At 40.2% G+C, this 26,296-nt stretch overlaps 1 protein-coding gene across 5 annotated transcripts in view; it reads right to left on the reverse strand.

Annotated features, from left to right (window-relative positions):
* The window catches only part of FOXN3 (forkhead box N3), a 306,146-nt gene that overhangs the window by 110,089 nt on the left and 169,761 nt on the right, over positions 1-26,296 (reverse strand). For all 5 annotated transcript variants that reach the window (XM_084630515.1, XM_084630516.1, XM_084630518.1 and 2 more), the window contains exon 3: positions 22,690-22,826. In XM_084630515.1, coding sequence (XP_084486641.1) covers positions 22,690-22,826 — 137 coding nt within the window. The remainder of the gene's footprint in view (positions 1-22,689; positions 22,827-26,296) is intronic.

Here is a 26,296-nt window from a genome sequence, read left to right on the forward strand (position 1 = left end):
GTAAGGCAAATGGTCTCTTATTCTTGTTTTGTTCTTTTTTAAAAGCTACAGCATTTTTATTTTTAAACTGACATCCCTATCTAGATGTTTGCATTTTGGACTAGATCTGTCAAACTAGTCACTTCTTTCTACTTTAAATACTACAACATTTCTTTTGAGATCTTTGTTTTTCTAGGCTGAATATCAGAATAGAAAAAAACACCACATATATTTAGAAACTCATTGTGAGCCAAATATGCCACATTTTATAATTAAAAAGATTTTTCTACCAGAGGAGTCATGTTCATTGAGTGCAGGAGTTTCTGACTACCAGCCTCAAATTCTAATCCCAGTTTTACCACTAATTGAATATGTAGATTTTGGTCAAGTCCCTTCACCTCTGTGCCTCAATTTCCCCACTTGTAAAACAGGTATAATACTGACCTACCCTGCAGTGCTGCAAGGAAGGATAATTATTTGCTGGATAGTATTGTGAAAATAAAGCACTATGTGAGGGCTAAGTATTTTTTTTTTTAAGTGTGTTTAAAGTTTACTTTATTTGTAGTATGCACTGTTCTCCCTCACCCCTATCATTATTTTGGAAGAAGACAACACATTGTGGGATACAAGAGTTACGTAATTTATTGTTGTGCTGCTTATATTTCTCTCAATTCTTAACACAGTCAAGGTCCTCTGTACAACTTAAATCCTACATAGGGATTGCACAAGGTAGGAGAGAGGGTTTTGGGGGTGTTGCTGGGTTGAGAAGCTGTTCGGGGATGTCTGTGCACCACATAACTAATCTTTGTGCCAGCCTGTATAGGCAGAGAAGGTCACTTACAGGATGAAACAGGAGACAAGCTAAAGATCCCCGTTTATGGACATTACGGGTATGTCTACACTGCGATTAAAAAACCCTGGCTGGCCCATGCCAGCTGACTTGGGCTAAGGGGCTGTTTAATAGAGGCGTAGACCTGTGAGGTGGGAGGGTCCCAGAGCATGGGCTGCAGCCTGAGCCTGAACGTCTACATCTCAGTTAAACAGCTCCTTAGCTTGAGTCAGCTGACACGGGCCAGCTGCGGGTGTCTAACTGCAGTGTAGACATACCCTATGGGCTTTAGTACCAATATGGAGGGGCTGCACACCATAAGCTAGAATAGCAGCTGCAGTGGCCTAGGTTAGTGAGGGTGAGATGAATTTGATTTCCCTACATTCCATCCCTTTAGGAATGGGAAATGCTCAGGCTTCCAGCAGGTGGAATGAATTGCACATGCCATGCAGTAATAAGGAAGCATTGCTGTTCATGTCTTCTTTAAAAACACAATTCCCACTAAATTGAATTACAGCAGCCTTATCTTACGATGTTAGGTAGAAGAAAAGCAGCTTTCCCAACAATCAACATTGCTTGGTACGCCTTCCATTTTCAACTCAGTATCACAACATTAAAACTAGAAACAGACACACCTCTTGAGAGCTGTAGCTCTGCATATTAATACCTAAGCAACTAAACCACAACAATAGTATATCTATCATTTAAGCATAATAAAATATGACCCCTGGTGAAACAGGCTACCGTGCCAAAATCAAGTCTGGATAAAGTTTGAAACAGACAAAGTCCATTTTCTACAGGATTTTCACGCAGTTCATTGGTAGAGAAGCTTCTGTTTATATTTCAAAGACACATGTTTTGCATCATGTTACAATGATATTCTGCATCGCCATGGTTACCAGTAATTTATATTATATGGGAGACTGGTCTATTTTCCTTCAAACAAAGCAAGAAAAATTGTCAGCATTAAGCCTCACAGTATCATCTGAAGAAACATTACTTTTAACTAAAGTGGATCTGATACAAGACCTAGAGTGTAACCATATGTCAGATCTTATAGACATAGCATGTTACCCCTGAACAAGAGCAAAAAGTTTCTGTTAGCTTGGAAAATACAAGATTAAAGTAGCTGTACTTTAACAGGAGTGAGGTTAACAGCACGTATATTCCCAGTAAACAACAAATCTTTTTTTAAAAAGGCTACAGGAGCACAGAGAAAGCTCCATTCCATCCATGGATATTCTCCCAATTCTTTTGATGTGGTGTGGCTGACACCTCGCCAATTTACATACTAATGCAGCACCAAATAATAAAGCAGCTTACATTATACATGGCATATACATATGTATTGATATAAAAGCAGTTGAGAGGACCCACTGCTAGTGTTCATGTTAACTCCCCCTTTTTCAGCTGCTCAATCTTTCAAGTTTTTTTGGAGCTCACTGTTTCCATTCTTGGTCCACGTGTACAGTATCTTTGCACTTGGAAACTTAACATGTGAACAAGCTCCACAGATCTGCATTCAGTGGACCTCCCTTATTCAGGATCTGAAGTTACTGGGTCAAATACCAAGTTGTTTAAATTACATGTAAGAAAACTACATTAGAAAGAAATTTAAGGTTGCACAGTCAAGCACTTAAAAGTTAAATTCTAATTTAAGGTTGCCTTGTGTAACTAACTCGGCCCTCTTGTGTGTATGCATTATAAAAGAGTTTTAAATTACATGATCAAATACTATTTATATCATTCAGTGCACAGGATGGACAGTGCTCAAAGACTGAAGGACATGTTCAATAATACTTCTTTTTATCCTCGCTATTCAGTGAAGTGGTACCAGGCTTCATTCATTGAACACCCTCTGAATCCTGCGCTGAATATGGAATTATTGCCTCAGGAGCTTTTCTACAGTGCTTTTCAACATACCAGAGTCTCAAACATCATTAATTTATCTTTACAACCTCCGCTACACGATACAGTTTTACAGATGGGGAACTAAGGCACAGAGAGATTAAGGGCGAAATTTGCAGGAGTCTATGCTAATGCTGATGCCTCACTGATTGCACCATATTTGAAAGACCTTGGGACTGATTTTTCAGGACAGAAACTGCCTCATGCTATGTGTTTGTACAGAACCTCGCACAAAGCCACTCCAACCATAGCTGGGACCTTTAGACACTAAAGGAATACAAATAATGTAAGGTTCTATAAAATTATTGGTTTAGGTCCAAAGGATTGAACAGTCATCAAGTGATAGCAATTAAAAGTGGGATATAAGTAGTGACTGGAGAAGGTTGATTATGCTGCACCCGGGAAGAGAAATATCTCCATTTAGCTACGGAGCTGGTCCTAGTTGAATCTTTCCTACTTTGGCTAAAGATAGAATGCTCCTGTTTGGCACCTGTTCAGGCTATTTCCGATGTCCATCCAAACACCATGCTTAAGATGGAGCGAGTCTAGATTGGGGTGTCTGATTCTGCCTCCTTGATGAGTTAGGAAGTCCAGGAAGGGACAGATCCTCATCAGGGATGGGCTGACATTTTCATGAGCTCTTGGAAACAAAACAGGCTGGGACAATTGTGTGGTAGGAGAATGATGGCCCTGTCGTGATGGATCGATCTCAGGACCTGTGGTAGCAAAGGAATAGGAAGAAAGGTATACCTGAGATCATCTGTCCATGACAACAGGACAGCATAACCCTCTAAGCCACAGCGCATAGCTCCTCTGGAGAAGCACAAGGGAAAGTTTTCTGTTCATTTGGGAGGCAAAAAGATCCCACTGAGGTATGCGGCTTGGAGAACGATGCGGTTTCTGATGCACTAGTTCCGAAGTCTGACTGCTTCCCGGCCAAGGGGAAGAGATCTTGCTCAGCCCTGTTTGCTTATGTAAAAGACATTGGTGATGTTGTTTGACATCACTTGGATATGAAGTGAATGTGTAAGTGAGAGAAAGACTCTGCAAGCCAGGTGGACTGCTCTCAGTTCTAGTATACTGATGTGAAGTTTGGCCTCCCATGGGTCCAGGCGCTTTATTCAGTGTGGTTTGTTCAGGTGAGCACCTCAAACCAGAAGGGAAGCATCTGTTACTTTGGTGGCACTGGAGATGGAAGTGATGATGGGAACGACCACTTGCACAGATACTGTGCTCCATCTCAGAGGTGGAGCCCATTTTGTTGATGAGTGAAGTGATCCTTGTTGTTGCCAGTGGTGGTTACTTATGATGTGCATACCTTTCACTAGTTATTGACTAATCCCTCTCTGAAACTCATTTCACACAACTTGTATCCAACAACTTGTAATGGTAAAAACTTCTGTGTAGTACTTTTTTCTTCTTTTCATCCCAGAGCATCTTTGCCGACACAGGGGAAAGTACAGCATCACCATTCATCCCTGTTTATGGCTTCTTCCTCCACTAAGCCTGGCCTGGTTGTCTCTCTGTGTACGACATCCTACCATCTACTTGGTGGCTGGCCTCTAGAATGGATTGGCTTTGACTGTGTAGGACTATTTTCTTTAACATCCTATAATCAGTTTGTCTTCTGCAGTGTTTCCAATACTGTAAAGGACTGATCAGTAGCAAATGGAAAGAAATGTGCTTTCTGTAATAAAGCCCTGGAGAAACCTATTCCTTAAAGTCAATGATTTAGATTACAGAGCATGATTAACTATTTGTTCAACAGTGTGAAAAAAAAAAAAAAAAAAAAAACAAACCCACACATACAACAGATATCCACAGACTCTCGTGTCCTGACCCTACATAACATCAGATCACAGATAGCAAGAAACTTTGCATTTCAAACATCAACTATTTTCAAGCTTACCTATCTTATTGAAACAATACTAATCAGTCATAAAATTAATGGCATTTCATCAAAGAGGCAATTTATTGTGTATTCATTTACTACCCTGATCCCCAAACCGTGGGGTGCACACACTTAGGGGGCCTGGAGGAACGTTCGGGTGGCGCAGCAGGGCCTGGGCCAGCCCCCATAGGGAGGGAGCGCCACCTAACCCCTCTCTGTCCGCAGCTCCACTCCAGCCCCAACCTCCAGCCGAGGCGCCAGCTGTGGCTCCCGCTCCCAGGGGGTGGGAGAGCGGACAGATTATATTACGGGCAAGGGGGGGCACAACATAAAAAGTTTGGGGACCACTGATTTACTACAACCAATTAAGCAGAAATATTTTCTTCTCATCACTTCATATGTTATTGGAAAAAATTGGAAACAAACTGCCCTTTGCCATATGCTGTTTAAAAGTAAAATAAAATGAGAGTTAAGAAGTAGGTTCTCTTTCTTTTTCACAGTACCATATCTGGGACACTACTAGAGTCCAAAATCAGTGCATTATTTCAAGTGTTGAATGAGAAGATAGTGAGTATTAGCACTGGGAAATCTGAACAATTCAGGCAGCCACCTAGCTGTATTAGGGACCTTCTCCAAGACTCCAACCAGTACATGCACTCGGACACTTTTTGAGATCCCACCACTGCAATATAAGACGGCAGAAATTGTGCCTTAGCTGTGCCCAAGTTTTACAGTATGGAAATTATTCCCTAGCCACAACAGGTCTTGGCGGATGGAAAGAAGCGCCCTTGAAATACCACCTCAGTTCATCCTTTCTGCCTTTCAAACATCCCTCTGTCCCATCTCCACCCCATTACTAAGAGATTTTTTTTTTATTACCCCAGACTGCCTATATTTGTTACAATCTCTTCTCTTTCCCTCCACACCCTAGACACACTTCCCGCTCCTGTGTTGAATCCTTTTGGTTTTTATTATTCATTGTGCTTTAGAACGTTTATGGTCATTGGGCAGCACCTTTAACACCTCAGCAGGGGGGCCTCTTTACAGCTAAATTTTTATTAAACAAAGTTGGCTTCTCCCACATACTGCACAAGAACAAGAGCTTAATGTTTCTTGACCTGTATAAGTTCTCACTGTTTGCATTAAAACCCTATTGACACCTTCCTGCCCAGCCCCTGCCCCACCTCTTCCTGACCCTGCTCTTCCCCTGCCCCCACAGCGCCTCCTGCACACCGCTAGACAGGTAATCGTGGCAGGCACTGGAGGTGCAGGGGATGAGTTGATCTGAGGGGCTGCCGGTAGGTGCTGAGCACCCACTATTTTTTTCTGGAGCACCCAGGGAGTCGGCGCCTATGGTGTAGACCAGGGATCAGCAACCTTTGGCACACGGCCAACCAGAGTAGGTCCCCTAGCGGGCCGGGCCGGTTTGTTTACCTGCTGCATCCTCAGGTTCGGCCAATCGCAGCTCCCGTTGGCTGCGGTTCACTGTCCCAGGCCAATGGGGGCTGCAGAAAGAAGCGCGGGCCAAGGGATGTGCTGGCTGCCGCTTCCTGTGGCAGCAAACCGTGGTCAGTGGGAGCTGTGATTGGCCAAACCTGCAGACCTGGCAGGTAAACAAACTGTCCTGGCCCGCCAGGGGGCTTACCCTGGCGGGCCGTGGGCCAAAGTTTGCCGATCCCAGGTGTAGACATACCTCTAGTAACATGAAAACATCCCATGAAAACAGTTCTTCCCAAGACAGTTTAATACATCTTCCTTCATACAGTACAATCTTGGCTTCTCTTTTAAGAAATCCAAGTAAAGCTTCCTTTAAAAACAGCATGCCCTTTGATGGGCAGATAGTGTTCCTTCATATTTGTTTGTATGTTTGTTGGAAGCACTTTGTGTAGGAAGTACTACAAATGCAACTGGGGATCAACTTAGTAGTTTTCTTTTAAGGATCTCAAAAGCAACAGGACATCGATCTCCCACTTCAGTCCCTAAACTGGATTGTCTCACTGGATTGAGCAAAACTGTTGAATTATTTCCCTAACAAAAGAAAGGCACTTTTAGGTCCTATAATCTCATTTCAAATCCTTTTACCCACTCCCTACTCTTTTTTGGCCTTGAAATTGCAATCCTCTTTTAGTAATCTCAGGACTAATTGGTGCCAGCACTCCAGTTTCTCTTGCTATTTCTTTCCCCGCCCTTTCGCATTGTTCAGGTGCTGAAAAGGGCAACCTGCCAGAGTTCAGTGCCCCTATAATGAGTCTGTTCTTACAGAGTAACTGTTAATAATTAGCAGGAAGCATTTTGTCTTTAAATCTCACAGCTTGAACAGCAAGATTTTGTCAAGCTAAAGAATCACTTAACTGTTGATACAGGGGTTCCAAAAAATTTAGCCAGTGATCTGCATGCGCAACACACGCAGTGCTGAGTCGGGTGAGGGGCACTGCATGCTTGTGCATTTTGCCAAGCCTCTGTGCACATATTCTTAGAATGGCTGAAGGAGACTAATGAAAACACACACAGAGATTGTTCTAAAGTTTGACTTTGATAATTAAGAGAATGGAAAGCAACAAACTGTCCTAGAAACCTTTGAAAGTAGTAGATACAAGAGAGCTTAAAGGAATTATTGGTGTGACAGAATCTAAGCAGTATGGGGAAAATCTTAATTTATTAAATATTTAGAGTTCAATTTCTGATGAATATATATATAAAAAAAAAGCTTTTCAAAAACAGCTTTCTAGCCTTTAGCTAATGACTGTATTTGTGGGTAGGTGCCAAGAAGGAACAAATGACTTCTGTCCCTGAAGCCATATCAGAGGTGACCATTACCCAGCCAGCAACAGAACAGAATTAGCTTTTCTGCAGTGGAAAACTCCCATCTACAAAGGCTATCTTGCCCATTCACAGCCAATCTAGGTCTCGATCCCAGCTCTAAGTCAGAACTAGAGCCCTGTCACCTGACCAGAACTCAACGGAACCAGAATACAAATGGGGTCAGGTCGGGTAAGAAAACAAACGGATCCTCTCAGGCTTGGGTTGGCTCTCCTCCTTCTGCCAGCAGGGTTAGCACTGCAGCTGCAATGTGCCCCTCTCCTGCTGGCTGCTGCTGACTGAGGGAGTGCGTCGATTGACACGGAGTCACAGCGCCTCTTGTTCCAAAATGCACATGGCACAGCAAGAGGTGGCAGGAGCAGGGCATGAAGCTGCCAGTGCATACAGCCACCACCGCACTGATCCCAAAGGCACGAGGAGGAGAGAGAGCTGGGACATGGGTAGGAGGTGGTAATGACTCTGGTTCTGGGAGGATGGGGGGACGAGAGAGGATCAGGTTACAAAATGACTCAACCTCTTGGGCTTGGGTCTGGATTGGGCCTAAAAAAAATCCGCCTCTCTCAGTCTTCCACTCCACTACCCTTCTGGGTAAACCCTTCCTTCAGGGCTTGGATCCCTGGGGTTTCTACTCTCCCCCTGGGTTTCCTCCTTTCCCTCTCTGATACGCAGACTTCCTCAATGCAGCCCTTTTCTGCTGCCAACTGCCTGGCTTTATATCAACCCTGCCTGTGTCCTCTCCGCTGGGCTCCACCACCAATCAGGGGTTGCTTAGGCCACCTGATTCCTCTCAGGTGTGGCCCCTTCTCGGCTTCATTAACCCTTTCCAGTCTAGTGTACAAGTGAACACCCCAACCTCTGCTTTTCCTGCTGGAGTCCCTTACAGGGCGTACCATGTGTCACTAACACAGAGACTCTAATGTCTTTCTCCCTACCTCCATATTTAGGATCTGGGTAAAAATTTTTAAAAAGTGTCTATGTGATTTAGGAACATAAATCTCATTGACTTTCACTACTAAGTCACCTAGAAACTTTTGAAAATTATACCCTCTGGCTAATCTATGAGAACAAAAGCAAACAGTTTTGTGGAACAGATTGAATCAGCTTAAAAAGAGCTTAAACCCAGCACCTGCTAGGGGAAGATTTTCTGAAGTGCTCAGGGCCCAACAATTCTCATCAAGGGTCACTAAATAGGAACCAAACCCTTGAAAATCTGATCCTACATCTTCAGTGAGATCTACAAACTATGATGTGTATTAAGTTTAAATCCCACTTCAATACGGGGCACTGATGGCAGCATCTTTGAGGAAATGGAGAAGGACCAGTACTGGCAATTCTGCATTCTTTTCAGTATTTGAAGCCAACAGCAGCATGTGTGCTGTAACAAAAGGTCCACATTGCTCTAATAAGCCATTTGACTGTGCCCTTTTAAATATCATAGAATTATGTAAAAGCAGCATTTTACATACACGCTTCAACATTACACATACAAGTAAAATCTGAAAAACAAAAACTCCCTGCTCCTGCAGCTTTGTTTGTTGTTAATTCCCTTAAGTTTTGAAAATGATCTAACTTTAATTACTTGTTTTATTTATTTTGTCATCTCCTGAGAAAACTGGTTTTGCTTATCTTTCATATGCAAAGCAACTAACCAAACGGACTCTTTCATATAGACTAAGTATCAATTAAGAGAGACCTAAAATACTAGATTAAGTGAGCTGCTATGAATTTTGCTTATGATTAGGCAGCTGGTAGAGGGAGAAAACAAAAAACACCAAAAACACACATACACTTTCAGGAAAGAGAGATATAAATAAAGGCAATTTATGATGGTCACACTTTTGTGCTACCTGCTAATCCAGGTTAACTCCAAGGTAAAAAAAAAAGAAAAATAACAAAAAAAAACCAACAACCACCTAAATTCACTACAACTAAAAGAAAACTAACACTAGAAATATCTGTCATTTACTCTTCTCAGAAGCCTTCATCCAGGATTAACTCCAGCCAGTAACTCCTTGGCCTAAATGGACAGTTTAAAATATCACCATACATTTCAGCAACTTTGTCTATATTGGACAACCAGTTTCGCTAGTTCCTTGGGTGGCCACTTCCAGGTTTGATTCTCTCCCCCTCTCCGCCCGCAACAATTTAGGGATATAGTGTAATAGATTTATTTTAAAGGACAAGAGAGACCATTACACAGCCCACTGAAACTCACCCAATAATTTCTGCAACAGGCCAACAACAACAACAACAGGCCAATAACTTCTGTTTGAACGATACCCTATCTTTTAGAAAGAGCTCCAACCCTGACTCAGACTGACCAGTGTATGTCAACAAAAACTGTCCCTATGGAAGTAAGTTTAATCATATTACATCCAGAACCCACCAATAAATTAAATGGGTTTAATATGCAGAACAACTGGAGGTAGTGATCAGATTTGTTTGTAGCTTTAGCCAGTGAAGTGGTATCTTGTGGATTTGACCCCAAATGCTAAGCTAACCAATAAATGTTGGCTACCCAGTTGCTTTTTCAGAGTGCAGAAGTGTAATTCAGGGCAATTGTCCCCTTTTATGAATAAATTCTATGTACTAATCTTAAAGGTTTAAAATGGAATGGATAATGGTTAAACCAGGAGAGAAAAAGAAAAAACCTCTTAGACAATTTCCTCCATACATCTGCCTGAGTAGACTAGGCCCTTACACTACTTTCTCCAGTTTAATTTAAAAGTTCTGTGGAGCAATAGGGGTTCCTTCACCTCCTAGGGAAAAAAATATATTCATAGTCTAACAGATCTCACTATTAGGAGCAAAGCCAGAAGAATTATTCACTACAAAAGGCTTGTTCAAATATAGCCTCTTTCTCTGTTCACAGATTATCTGTGAACAAAGTGAGTTTTAGTAATTTGTTTGCTAATCAAATGGGTTACGCAAACATACTTCAGCCTATGGGTTTCTTGTAAACTATTCACCATGACTACTGCTTCAAATATTTGCTGTTTTGCACTGTACATAAGTCACTTTCACCACACAGTACAAGTTTTGCTCTCTACTCAAAAAAAGCAGCTTTTTAGATGGCCACATGAACACATCTGGCACAAACATTCAAGTGAAGACATATTGCACAAGTATTCATGATGTACTCTGTAAAATGGTCTTGAGAACAAATCTTTGCTCAGCGGAATGTTCACACAAAGCCAGTAAGAGGGAACACAGGTAACAGAGAACAAAGGAATATAGGAACATAAGAATATCCAGACTGGATCAGACCAGCCCATATAGTCCAGTATCCTGTCAGTGACTGGCACAAGGTGGTTCAGAGGAAGGCGTAAAAAACCCACCATAGTAAAACATGGGGTAATCCAGGGGTTCCCACAGCAAATATTTTGGTGGCCTCAGAGTGCAGCCACAAACTTTTGCTGGTGGCCGCTCTGACACTTTTTCCTAAAATAGTTAATTAACTTTAAGAAAAACAAATAAATATACACATCCAAATCGTTGCAATTTATGTCGGGTTTTTTTTTTTTCAGACTCAATAATAAAAAATAATGCACAGTTGTCTCTATTCTTTACTAGACCTAAACACCATAGTTTAATTCCTATATTTGGGGGGATATAACCAGAGCCAAACAGGGCCAGCCTTACAGGGGGCTACTGCTCACAGTCCAGTGGTCAGGGGGCATGCCGTGGTCAAGAAGCAAGGAGGCCCTAGGGTGTGAAGCTGCAGAAGGGAGGTTGGAGCAATGGGTGGAGGAATGCAATGGAGCCAGAGGCAATGAAGGCTTGGGTGGGGAACCCCACCCTAAGGCTGAAGCTTGAAGCCCCACAACTGGAGCGGAACGCCCCACCACTGAAGCCCAAGCCCAGGTCCCACCAACCCCAGGAAGGTGGATTGGGAACCCACCAGCCACCTGCATTCCTCCAGCGTTATGCCCCACCTGTCTCCAGAGGCGGGGCAGGGTGCCAACCCCTGCTGGCAGCCGCAGCAAACACCAAGGCAGTGCATCCAGGAGCAACAGGGAGGGAAGGGGCTGCTGCTTTTCTCCCTCTGCCCCCCACAATCACCGTGCAGAGGGTTGTCATGGCTGCGAAAAACAAAACAAAAAAACCTGCTGGGCTAATCTGCCCCCATTTTAAGTCACATCCTAATCTCTAATATTTAGCGATCGTGTCTCAATACTGAAGTATGAGGTTTAGTGTCCCTCCTAAAATGTGTCAGTATTAACTATTACAATTCTGGATATTATATAGTTTATCCATACCAAGATAAAATGCCTTTTTCAATCTTGCTAATTTCTTGGCCTCAATAATTTCCAGTGGCAGCAAATTCAAGTTTTAGGACACACATTGCACAGAAAAGTTATCAGTTTTGAATTGTCCACCTTTAATTTTATTCAAAAAATATCATCAGACTTTTATAAAGCATTTATCAGGCCATGGGGACACCCTCCCCCATTTTTCTTCAAAACACAATTTTGGCAAAATCAACACAATTTTGCAACACTTTTTATTTCAATGGCAAGTGATTCTGTCACAGTTTTTCCAACTAGCCATAACTGTGAAATATAGAACATCTATCTTAATGTTCTATGATGCATCTATTAGTATTATTTGTATTTCTATAAAGTGTCTAGAAGTCCCACTCATGGACAAGGACCCCACTGTGTAAGGTGCTGTACAAAGAGCTTCCAGCCACCATAGGGGAAATTTTTATATTCACCCTAAAAACTGGATAAGATACACACTCAGATACCACTATGATGAATGACTTTATAAAAACCTTCAGAGACAATCAGTAATAACTTAAATACAACCTACTTTCTTCAAATATAGCTTAAGCAAAAGTTTCTAAGGAAGTTTCGCTGAGAGACAAGCCAGTTTTGAGCTACTCAGACAAAATCAGACATATAAAATCCAAATAAGGATTTAAAAAAACAAACAAAAAAAACCACTCTCTGCAACTCAAGAAAGTCTGGACCATTTTTCAAATACCGCAGAATGGATTCTTCTTAGTCTTAAGAGTACACCTGGCACTTTTCATGCCAAGCCAAGTTCTGCTATATGAAAACATACAGAGGGCTAAAAACAGAGCTTGTAATGGATTCTGTTTTCAACCCTAATTATGGACATAATTATTATCTATACATAATGTTCAGTAGCCAGACCCATTATAATGTTACAATGTAAAGATGCTCCTCTTGAGCATTGAGGTGACTGTCTTACTTTATTCAAACACTGAACAGAGGGCCATTAGATCTTCAGATCCTATGCACAGAATTGTCATCCTAGAGAGGAAGGATGTCTTCTATTGCACCAAATGGTTATTCAAATATTTGAAGCTTCCAGTGCTTCTAAAGGGCTCCTTGCAATGTGAAAAAGGAAGAAGGGGTCTATATGTTTTATAAACTTTTTCTATCCACATAGACTTCAAGTTACCTATAAATACTTGATGTACCTTTCTTTAAAAACTTCAATATTCCTCTTTATCTAAATGTTTGTATTTTGATATATGGTACTACAAAAATACTTAAATTTTACAAGAAAACAAACCTCACGCACTACTGGAGAGACAACTATGGTTTTCTCACTTTTTAAGATTTTCAGAATAGTCGGAGCTATATTTATTCCAAATAAACCTTGAAGTTTAAGGCTGTACTAAGAATAAATGAAATTTAACTCCATGGCTACAACTAACAAATCTGAAGGAAAGCTATTTTGATGGATCTTCTGCTTGGAAAAATACTGCTATGAAAACAAAGTATTTGTTATAAGAAGACTATAAATGGAAGGGTGACAAAAAAAAAAAACAGCGTAGTGCAAAGAGAAGTTAGTTAACTGACTGAAGGATTGTTTGGATCTATGTAGATGTTTACAGACATCTTGTACATACTGTTGGTCAAATTCAGACCTGATGTAAGCAGGTTTATTTCCCATGGAAGTGGCCGGGTCAAATTCAGCAGTAACATCACTTGTAGTGTGGGTTAGTCATAAAATAGGTGTTAGTGGTAAATTTGCATGGCTTGCACCAATTTCCCATTTGGCTGGTGTGCAAACAAACAAGTACAATTTACATTCTCCAACTCATAAGAGCACAGAGTAGGAGAAAGCAACTAGGAGGTGTAATAGAGCAGTGGTTCTCAACCAGGGGTATATGTACACCAGGGGATACACAGAAATCTTCCAGGGAGTACTTCAACTCATCTAGATATTTGCCTAGTTTTATAACAGGCTACATAAAAAGCAATGTCAGTACAAACTAAAATTTCTTACAGGCAATGATTTGTTTATACTGCTTTATATACTATAGACTGAAATGTAAGTACAATATTTATATTCCAACTGATTTATGTTATCATATGATAAAAATGAGAAAGTAAGTAATTTGTCAGTAATAGTGTGCTGTGACACATATTTTTATGTCTGATTTTGTAAGCAAGTAGTTTTTAAGTGACATGAAACTTGGGGGTATGCAAGACAAATAAGAAAGGGGTGCAGTAGTCTGGCAAGGTTGAGAGTGACTGTAATAGAGTATCCCTTCTGAGTTTGTTACAATTGTTTTGGCAACATCCAAAGTTATTCTTCCATGATACAATGTTCACAGTCTAGGTATAAGCTGTGCATATTAGCAATTGCTCTATTTTTCTTACTAGAGTTGTAGTATTCAGCTATTATTACAGTAGTGCCCCGACGTCCCAAATCAGTCCCAGGGGCCCATTGTGCTAAGCACTATACATACATAAGACGTAATAAACTCTTTGGGCAAGGGCAATCTTTCAGTCTCAACAAGAATAAGACAACAGGTGAGCCTACAATAGTATTGGAGGTATTGAGATAAGACTGACAGCAAAAGGAACACAAGGTTGCATGTATTTGCCTAGAGTACAATGTGAAGACTTTATATAGTTTAAGTTCAAATGAACAAGCAATATAAAGATATACCAACAGGCCACTAGCTGTTCACCATGAGAGCTCAAGTGATGTGGGTTTTGCTAGCTAATTATTTTATTAAGATCTACACATTCCAGGAACTGTAACCGTTTCTATATTAACATGGTCAATATAAGTTAAAACAAACTTTAGTTTTGTTATAAAAACTGGAAAATTAAGCATCTGTATATTTAGCACTCTGACCAGCTGCCACTTCGTTTTATCACCCAGCAACCCACAATGTGCTCTATATTAAATGAAACGTATTGTTAGTTGCAGTGAAAAGTGATCCTTTTTACTTGGATTATTACCTGCAATTTGTAAAATACTTGCAATCAAAGCAAATTATTCGTTAAAACAGCAATATTTGCAGAGCTAAGCCATTTTAATCAGACACATCAATATTAAAAGACACCTACTAGAGGAGCTATTACAAATTCTAAAGTTACTTGTTACATTTTCCAGAGAAGTAAATAGCAATAGGAGGAAAACAGCTTTGTTTAAAACAAAAAACAACCACCACCCCACAAAATTTTAAATTTCTTGGGTTCCTGATTAGTGCAGTTGAATTAAACACTTCATTCAAGGATATACTTCTGATAAATACTTTAGATAAATATACTGAAGTCAATGGGACTACTCAGCACCTAAAGTCAAGCATATGTATAAGTCTCTGCTGACTGGGGCGCCAATACCTGCTAAATCAGAAGAGAGCAGCTCTGTGGGAAAGGTGGAGCGATTTTACATAATTATTTTTCACATCAGAATTCCTTTAAATAGATGAAGACTGTCATGGTACAGGTAGAGTGTGGGAGTGCAAAAGCCTTGTTCAAAGTAACACAGTCTATCTGTATATCTGGAGAATTTTCCCCACTCCAGTCACACAGCAGCTTAGAAGAGGATGCACCAACATTTGCCACCAATTTAGCAAATACAAATTAGCATGAGTCACTGGGCAGATTGTAATGAAATTTTTTTTAAAAGTTACTTCTTACCCCACAAGCCTTATACTCTGTTTTCTGTGACTACATAAACCTTATAGTGCTATATCCATCTCTTCTAAAAGGATAAACCTCATCTTACAGAGGATCTTAATACACTATACAAAAAAAGAGTAAAGGTTATTAGTTTTAGAAAAACATATTTAGTTAACAGCATTTTCCTCCCTATCTCCATGGACTCCAAGAATAACTGAGAGCTGACCTGATACAACACACTCAAGAAAAAAAAAATCCATTGAAGATTTACTCAAAGCATTAACAGAAGCAGTAATCACACCTATAGTTCACTATAGAGTACAAAGACCGATGATGATGATGCAATACACGATGATGATGATGCAATATCAGAGCATTTACTTAGAGAAGCGACTGTTAACAGAGTTTGTGTCTATAAAAAGAGATTCAGGGTTGCTACTGTCACCTTTTAATATATTTAAAGTTTTTTGTGACAGATTTTAAACCCTAGACCAACAAATAGGAGAGAATCATAGACTCATAGAAATGTAGGGCTGGAAGGGACCCTGGGACGTCATCAAGTCCAGCCCCCTGCACTGAAACAGAACCAAATAAACCCAGATCATCTGTGACAGGTCTTTGTCCAACCTATTCTTAAAAACCTCCTGTGACGTTGCACCCCATAATGCTTTATAGAAATATGCTTATGAGTGTAAATATGACATAACTGGAATATGTTTTATGCTAGATATGCCATGTAATATATCTTTGCAAAGTTATATTCCACTGAAAGTATTCATCCTATTCATATGCATGTAGCACTTTTATATCTGAAGTTATGAGCGTTGGCTCTATGCTTGTATTTAAAGTGTTTTCTGTAGGAAGCACGGAAGGCAAATTTGGTCAACATAGTGTGAAGGGGTTATTCAAGTAATTGGGAGTACTTAGCTAATAATGAACCTTGGGAGACAGCAATCCACATCTAAGCTTTCCTGAGCACGTTCAAACTAACGTGTAAACAATGGCGTCGGCCTGTAAAGAACTGAGCCATGCATGGACACATGACTTGCCCATGTGACTCCAAAACTCCATCTTGTAGCTGTGATTCTGCACAGGAGAACACAAGAGGTTTCCGCCCACAAGAGAAAGACTATACAATCCCTGGGAAGCCCCTCCATTTTGTCTTCAGCTGGTTTAAGAGATAGCCTCTCTACCCCAAAGAAATGCCCGAAAGAAACTGGAACAAAGGACAGTAACTACGGGGGTGTGAGTGATTGCTGGACCCAGACTAGGAAGGAGTCTAGTCTGTCAAAGAAGCTTATTAGAACATCACTGAGGGTGATATTTACCTGCATTTAGTCTCCTACTATATTAGGCTTAGACTTGCGTGTTTTTGTTTTATTTTGCCTGGTAATTTACTTTGTTCTGTCTGTTATTACTTGGAACCACTTAAATCCTACTTTTTATATTTAATAAAATCACTTTTTACTTATTAATTAACCCTGAGCAAGTATTAATACCTGGGGAAGCAAACAGCTGTGCATCTCTCTCTATCAGTGTTATAGAGGGCAAACAATTTATGAGTTTACTCTGTATAAGCTTTATACAGAGTAGAACGGATTTATTGGGGATTTGGACCCCATTGGGAACCGGGTATCTGGGTGTTGGAGAGAGGAGCACTTCTTAAGCTGTTTTCAATTAAGCCTGCAGCTTTTGGGGGACGTGGTTCAGACCTGGGTCTGCGTTTGCAGCAGGCTAGCGTGTCTGGCACAACCAGGCAAGGTACTGAAGTCCCAAACTGCCAGGGAAAACGGGATTAGAGGTAGTCTCAATACCTCAGGTGGCAGTCCCAAGGGGGTTTCTGTGTCCCAACCCATCACATCTCCAATGATGGGGATTCTACAACCTCCACTGGAATTATATTCCAGAATTTAACTGCTCTTATAGTTAGAAAGTTTGTCCTAGTATCTAACCCAAATCTCCCTCACTGCAGATGAAGACCATTACTTCTTGTCCTGCCTTCAGTGGACACGGAGAATAACTGATCACTGCCCTCTTTATAACAGCCCTGCACATATCTGAAGACTTATCAAGTCCCCTCTTCAAGGTTTTTTTCTCAGGTTTTTTTTTTGTTTTGTTTGTAAAAACCTTTCCTCATAGGTCAGGTTTTCTATACTTTTAGCGTTGCTGCTCTTCTCTGGACTCTCTTGAATTTATCCACAGCTTTCCTGAAGTAGATATAGTGTCCCAGCTGAGGCCTCACCAGTGCTGAGTACAGTGGGCATTTAACAACTGTGTCTTACAAATGACACTCCTGTTAACACATCTCAGAACATTAGCCTTTTTTGGACTGAATTGTGCATTTGATTTTTGCTTCCTATGTGTAGCACTTTGCATTTGTCTTTACTGAATTTTATCTTGTTGATTTGAGACCAATTCTCCAATTTGCCAAGATCATTTTTAATTCTAATCCTGTCTACCAAAGTATTTGAAACCCCTTTCAGCTTGGTGTCCTCCACAAATTTTATAAGCATACTCTCCACTCGATTATCCAAGTCATTAATGAAAACAGCAAACAGCACCAGACCCAGGACTGACCCCTGAAGGATCCCCCTAGATTTGCCTTCCCAGTTTGATAGCCAACTATTGAGAACTACTCTTTGAGTATAGTCTTTCAACCAGTCTTGCACCCGCTTTATAGAAATTTCATCTTGACCATATTTCCTTAGTTTGCTTATGAAAATGTCATGTAGGACTGCATCAAAAGCCTCAATAAAAGATCAAGATATATCAGGCCTACTGCTTCCCCGCTATCCAATAGGCCAGCAACCCTGTCAAAGAAGGAAATTAGATTGTTTTGACATGATTTGTTCTTGACAAATCCATGCTGACTATTCCTTAAAACCCTACTATTCTCTAGGTGCCTACAAATTGATTAAAATTAAAGTTATTAAACAATTTATTCAGTAATTTAATAATCTGAAGCTTTTCTTTAGAACATGTGCTTTTCAATTTGACCTTCCAATTTATCTCAGGTGCTTTGATATTTTAGTCAAAAGTTTAAATGAGAAAAAATTAAATAAAAGGTTGTTTGGGATTTTTTTTAAACCAAGTAAGCACATTAAAATGAAATGTTTAGCATCACCATATTCTACTTTTTTGGCTTACCGTCTTGAAAGAAGCAGTGCCATTTCAGAACACTATGGGCTCTGGTTTCTCTGTGATGGACAGGCATTACAGCTGTTAACTGCATTAATGTCATCTGCATACATTGATGGGTGTACACTGTAACACTGGATCCAAAAAGCCCAAAACTTTATAGAAATTTGGCTTCAACCTTCCTGGCTTAGGCCTTTTTTCTCATCCTGAATGATATTATTTTAACACTGAGCCCTGTACTAGATAGTATTATGTACTATGACTTTAACGCAGAACATTCTTTTGCAAAACAAAATCAGCTCTTAAAATGACTAGCTCTCTTTAGAGGAATATTTCACAGATTTACGTGGTGTTGAATAAGCTTCTGGCTGAAGATGTGTTATGTCGCATTCCCTCCACCCCAAGTATCGATTGTGTATCTCCCCTGTTCTACTTGTCTCCAAGCCTCTTATGGAGATTCTAAATGGTCTGTCATACAAATATTTGTTCCTTTGCAATGCCCAAAAGAGACAAGCAGTGGGTCAATTTGCCTCTGTGGGATCTTGCCAACTGAGACTTATAAAACTTGTAATTTCTTCTGTTAATCCACCCCCCACAAGGCATTTTAATATAGGTGAATTAAATCATTCTACATGTATTCTATTAATTTCAGTCAGCATAATTTCTCTTTATTGTGGGCTGTTGTCACCCAAAGCTTACGGGCTGCCGTGGAGCTTCGCCACATGTGGCCTTTGCTAATTTTCCAAGGTGCCACTTTGGTCAGGTGAAGTTGCAGGTAAGGATTGATACCTTTTTAAAGATTTCTCCCAAGTCTAAAGATTTATGCAAGATTTTCTCCCCCCTGCACATGTAAATGTTTTAGCTGTACAGTGACTATTCAGACTTCCTATACATACACAGCTAATGTATTTAACAATTTCCTATTTTGACTAGAATTATGTGATTACCAGTATATGGTTAAACTAATTCAACATTCAATGATGCCCTAGTTCAGCCTTGTATTGTCCTTAAATCATAATGCCATAGCAAATTCACAATAGCAAGAGTGGTAATAAAAGTGGTAAACATTTTAAGAGACCACAAAAAGATTACGTTCTTCTTAAGCCTTGAGGTAATTTAACTACTGAAGTACTTCACTGCTACAAAGAACAATGAGAAGGGTTTGGATGTTTCAATAGGGGAAATTGGAGGTGAAACTCTTCTTTCTTCGAAAGGCTTTTACACCGTATTGAAGTAAAGTTAAGTTATTTGTTTATAATGCACCCTTAAGATGAAAACAGGAGGACCAAGTGCTGTAGTAAAAGGGTCAACAGCACATGAAGTGTAAAAGCTTTAAATTCATTGTTTTGAAAAGGAAAGAAAGTCTCCCTTTGAGTTGCTGGAGCTTAACATACAGTAATATTATAATCCTTCTTACACTAAATGGGCAGGGGGGGAAGGGGAGTATCAACTTGGAAATTATACAGATATAAACTAACATCAACAGAAGAAATCATGCACTCAAAGTAAATTCTAAAAGAGTTTCTCTCTCTCTCTCTCACACACACACACACACACACACACGGCAGATATACAGCCAAATTCTTGTGTTTTGTCAAAAAATAAATAAATAAAGTCAAGGTGTGGAGCACAACTTTCTTGCCCTGATCCTGGTGCTGATCTGTATGCTTATTTAGTAGCATGCTGTTTGTTACAGGTGACAATGGCTTGCCTCAGACCCAAGTGACAGAAGAGCATGTACAGGTTTGCATAGTTTAGGGGGATCCTAACCTCATCCCCTTTCTAATAATCACCCCCCCGTATCTGCTACCCTGGCAGCAAGCCAGGTGTGTGCTACACAAACCCTGGATTAGCTGTACACCAGTGCAGGATTACTTTTATGATTGTGGAGATTCTTTTATGAACAAGTTAGGACTTGTCTAAAGGAGGGGAAATTGCATTGGTGTAGCTACAGTAGCGTAGTCACCCTAGTGCAGATTTTCCTAATCTAGAAAAGCTCTCAGTCAGCTCCAGCAGCCAACGTATACCAGTGGAGCAGCATAAAGCTATCAGTACACCTGAGGATCTGTCCCATAGATTTAAAGGGAAGAGACTTACTTTAATAGGAACAAGATATATATATATATATATATATATATATATATAGATTTCAATTATATTGAGGAGGGGGTCATACTGAAGTTCAAATATTTGTGCATAAAATTATTTTCAATCAAGAAAAACAATAACTTTAAACTGCAGATGTCTTATTTCTGAGAAAGTCTGCATTGAGGAGAATAAAACCTTTCTGGAGTAGTGCTCTGCAAATTGATAATTAGCACTTTCAGAAAAACCTGTCAAACTATCCCAAACAGCATTCTCTGCCAGTGGGATTAACATGACTCAACAAGTTTTCTCTGATTCTACAACTGCATTGGATGAAGAATTCTATGTGCTAAGATTCTATGGAAAAGTAAAATTTTATTTAAATGTTTAACACATGCCTGCATAGATTACCCTCTATTTCTACTGTTCGCGAATACATTAATGAAATCATTAGGCTTCTCAGGTCTATAAAGAAAGATTATTTGAATATTTATTTAACTGCCGTTCTAACATAACCATCCAAATTATTTAACTATCTGAGAGTATACAGGATGGTGGATGCTTTTGATAAAAGGTCAAGGGGGACACAGGAAAAGTGAAAAACCTCTTTCACTGAGAGGGTGGTGTGAGAATGCAGAAAAGCTACTTACAGCTCCAATGTTAACCTTAAGTTACTCTAACAAGCACTGGGTCCTCCACTGCGGTTTTACCATTTTTACTCTATTGCATTAGAAAATCCCACATTATATTTGATCTCATAAAGCTACATGACCTCAAGCTGTCAGCTCATATAACATGATTCTGTTGATTTATATGAAAACAGACAAAAACAGGTACAATGTCATTTATTTTAAAGAAAGTTTTAAGCCAACTGTAGTTGCTATGTAGGGTTATGTTACCAATGCAACAGCGTATATCTGAGTACTAATGGCCTGTCCTTTTGCCAGGCAACAAACAGCCTTGTGATGCAACTGCACCTGTCTCAGCTATGCGTTGCTATGGAGACATTCTAGTTACTATGGTTACCATCACGCTAATCGCCTAGCAAGGGCAGACATACAGCAGTCTCCTACGAAAGCCCAGCTGTTCCTCCCAATCTCTGAGTGAAGATTGATTGTCTGGCCATGTGATGGAATGCACTGCTCAGCAGAGATGCACAAGAACTTCATTAACATTGTTTGAAAGAAATCACTTTGTGCATCGCTGCCTCTTTGCAGGACAAATATTAGACTCATATTTTTAAAAGAATATGTTGAAAAGACAAAAACCATCAAAATCACCCATTAATCCAGAGTGCTAGTAGCAGGCATTCTTCTCAAGTCAGACAAAAATCGTAGTGACAAAAAAATATTTCTGATCAAACCAAGATTTGCTAGAACATTTTAAAATGTAGATTCTATATTTGCAGTTAAAAGGAAGCAGATCTATTAAGAACCAGATATTTACTTCTCTCCTTTGTGGGTCACAATCTTAAATGCTCTCTCCTAGCAGCTAACACTTCACTTCTAAGCAATGGTCAGATAAACACACCTATTTCATTACTGTGAGAGAACGAAAGCCTCTATTGTTCTCCACTGCACAGCTTTGAGATAAATGCAAGCACATGCACTCAACTACAAAGCACTACAGAGCACGTAGTAACCACAACAGAAAGAGTTTTAAATCACCAGATGTAGGGTTGACATAGAGACCTGACAGTTGCATTGACAACACAGTCTTAAAAGACTGCTCAATCAAGCTCAAGATAAAAATAATTCACTAACACCCTGCTTGCTGGAGTCAGATATTTTTATCTATTGAAACAGGACAAACTGATATTTTAAAGCTTCCCATTTACTTTTGTGTGTGTTCATTTTACATTTTGCTTTTGCTGGGAAATGTTATAAATTATCCATGGAAACACAGCTCCTTCCAGTCTATGGATTTATTAGGATCAACATGTTGCCATCATACAAGAGATCAAGAGGGTAAGGAATATTGTAGATTAAGTAAAGGATTTGACCACTCATTATACTTCAATATTTTGTTCACTACTATATTGTCATAACTATTGTGATTAGTTATGTTTAATGTCTTACCCAAGAAGTGCAGCTCAATAGAAATAATAGTCGTTATAAAAGATGTTCTAGTTTTCTTACCTTTGATATGCCTGAGGAGATGTGGGAGGTGTATTGAACACATGTGAATATGGATGATAGGGTGTCTTTTTCAAAGCCTGAATGAGATTTTGTCTATATTCTGGGTCTATACACCACAAGGACCCCTTTCCAATACTCTGCAAAGAGAAAGAGTAAAAAAAAAAAAAAAAAAAAAAAAGATAAACATGATCTAGTTGCATAGACGCATGTATAAGCAATACTTTCACAGGAAAAACAATGGATTTCTTTCTGCTTCTTGACAGAAATGAATAGTGTTTGTTTGCCAGAGATTATTACTCCAATAATGAAATATTTCAATTTTATTTAAAAAAAGGCTTTCAAGGAAAAAAAATGCAAACTATTGTCCCTGTTTACGTTAACGCTGGTGAAATGATTCAATATCTGGAAATTTCCCTCTTACTCCAGACTAGAACTACAATTTCTTATTTTTCCATGTCAACTTTGAAGATAAATAGATTCCTCTCTAAAAGTGAATAAAATGTTATTTTTTTGTTTTGCTGTTGTAAAAACAAAACACAAACAAACAAACAAACAAAAACCAGGGAACAGGGATAAAAAGGAATGGTTTAAAACACCTTAGCAACTGTTTTAAAAAATAAAGGGACTTAATCCTTCAGCCACATGACATCCGTGCAATTCTAATACAAAAGCAAATTAATCCATACATTTTTTTCTGAGAAAACAAAACAAAATATCCAATGTAATCAGAGTTTAAGTCATTTAAGGCTACTGAGGAATTTTGATTGGTTAAACCAGCAGCAATTTTAATTAACCTTTCTAGACACACTAAGAACTCTAGCAGTCAGTCTGTGATGGGGAAGCCTACATCAAAATTCAATATTTATTCTGCAGATCAAAGCAATCCTTGTATCAGTACTATCAGAGGTCTGAGTGCAGATATTCTGAATTGTTCGGTTTGAACTCTTAAAAAGATGGAAAGCGTGTCCTTAACAGACTTAGAAAAATGGCAGTTCAGACACAGAATAGGATGCTATTTTTTTCACTAAAAGTGTCCAAAACAAGATAGGTAGGTCTGTAAGAGAAACTCATAAAATAAACAGCTGCTCTACTTACTGATTGCTGAAGAGGCTGCAGGCTTTCAAGTAGCCTACCATACTGAAGTCATTTTGGTAAGGTTTTGGATAAATGTCACCTATTTTACCCCCTTCTGGAAAAAGTCAAGTTATACTACAACCTCTTGACACTTACTCTTTCTCAGTTCTATATCTAGGCTTGGCAGAATTCAATTTTTTGTTTTGTTTTTTAATAATTTCAACAAATATCAATGTTTGTTAAGCATTTTCTCTATTTTAATCAATTTAATTTTTCACAGTTGGGCAAAAGTATTGGTTTTAAACATTTTTTATTTGTATTTTCATCGGGGGGGGGGAGGAGCGCTAGACAATAATTATTTAAGGACAGTAGAAGCTGAAATTCAAAAAGTTAAAAGCTCCATAATGGGTAAAACACAAGTTGTCAACATCGTGTCAAAATATACAAAGTAAATATCCTTAAATCAAACTCTAATAAGTTCTAAAGAAAAATGCTTCTTGTCAGTTTGTGGGTATACAGTGAAATTGATGTTTACTAACATTTAGCTACAAAAATCTAATCCTTCCAACCCTTTACTTTAGTAAAGTAAGATCAACATATTAAACTGACTGACTGACTGTGTGTGTTTGTGTGAGATGACGTGTACTCAGTGGAGTTAAAAAATAAAATCACCACTCTGAAATTAGTACATGACTAAAGCTAGAGAGAGGGGAAAAACCCACACTTTTGCTTTTGGAAATCCTGTCATGTTTGTGGATCATCATCAACTTTCAAAGTGTTGCCTTATCCTACAAAGATACTTCGAGGTTCTTTACACAATATACAAGATTCTTATAAACCTTCCTCCAAACTTACAGTCCCCCGACCCTGTTCCTGCATCTGGATCTGTTTGAGTAGATCCTTGAGCCTTCACAAAGCCCCACTCACTTCAATGGACTCCCATGTGAGAGAGCAATCATCTGCCTTCCTGGAGCTCATTGCAGGATCCAGCCCTTAATCTTGCAAAATAGATACAGCTGTAGACAGACGTATGGGTGTTCAAGCATACTGCCTCAGTCTTGTTGCATTTTACATCCTATTTGTTTGCTTATATGTTGTCTTAAATGAAGTAAGGCTCCCTGGGTTATGTCTGGAAAGTGCTACCACTCTGTTGATCCTACATAAGTCATACTTCTCCCTTTTACCCCAAGTTAGGAAGAATCCTTGTGTCCCTATGCTTGATGGGCTTTCCAGGATGATCTTAGATAGGTGGTCCCCAAACTTTTTACTTCACCCCCTCCCCTGCCCACGCACCCCCCATCCCCACCCCAGCTGGGGCCAGGAGTGGGGTCATGGCTTTGGGAGGGGGAACAGGGGAAAGGACAGGGAGGAGTGGTAGATACGCTGGAGGGGAGGGATAGGATACAGAAGGACCTAGACAAATTGGAGGATTGGGCCAAAAGAAATCTGATGAGGTTCAATAAGGATAAGTGCAGGGTCCTGCACTTAGGACGGAAGAACCCAATGCACAGCTACAGACTAGGGACCGAATGGCTAGGCAGCAGTTCTGCGGAAAAGGACCTAGGGGTGACAGTGGACGAGAAGCTGGATGTGAGTCAGCAGTGTGCCCTTGTTGCCAAGAAGGCCAATGGCATTTTGGGATGTATAAGTAGGGGCATAGCGAGCAGATCGAGGGACGTGATCGTTCCCCTCTATTCGACATTGGTGAGGCCTCATCTGGAGTACTGTGTCCAGTTTTGGGCCCCACACTTCAAGAAGGATGTGGATAAATTGGAGAGAGTCCAGCGAAGGGCAACAAAAATGATTAGGGGACTGGAACACATGACTTATGAGGAGAGGCTGAGGGAGCTGGGATTGTTTAGCCTGCAGAAGAGAAGAATGAGGGGGGATTTGATAGCTGCTTTCAACTACCTGAAAGGGGGTTCCAAAGAGGATGGCTCTAGACTGTTCTCAATGGTAGCAGATGACAGAACGAGGAGTAATGGTCTCAAGTTGCAGTGGGGGAGGTTTAGATTGGATATTAGGAAAAACTTTTTCACTAAGAGGGTGGTGAAACACTGGAATGCGTTACCTAGGGAGGTGGTAGAATCTCCTTCCTTAGAGGTTTTTAAGGTCAGGCTTGACAAAGCCCTGGCTGGGATGATTTAACTGGGAATTGGTCCTGCTTCGAGCAGGGGGTTGGACTAGATGACCTTCTGGGGTCCCTTCCAACCCTGATATTCTATGATTCTATGAAAGGAGGCAGGGCCAGGGCCACAGCTGGGGGTGGGCCAGGGCCAGGAGTGGAGCCGGGGCCCCAGGCACAGAGCCAGGAGCAGGGCCCCGGGCGCGGAGCTGGCAGCCGAAGCCGGGGCCGGGGCCAGGACCAAGGCCAGGGCCAGGAGCAGAGCTGGGTGGCACTCCATCCCCACCCCAAATGGGGGTTGGCCAGGGCCTCAGCTGCGCACCCCCAGAATTTTCCTCCGTGCCCCTCTAGGGGGGCACACCCCACACTTTAGGGACTTCTAGATTGTACATATTGTACCTATGTATC

The sequence above is a fragment of the Lepidochelys olivacea genome (genome assembly GCF_965140295.1).
Source record: "Lepidochelys olivacea isolate rLepOli2 genome assembly, chromosome: 6".
Lineage (NCBI taxonomy): Eukaryota > Metazoa > Chordata > Testudines > Cheloniidae > Lepidochelys > Lepidochelys olivacea.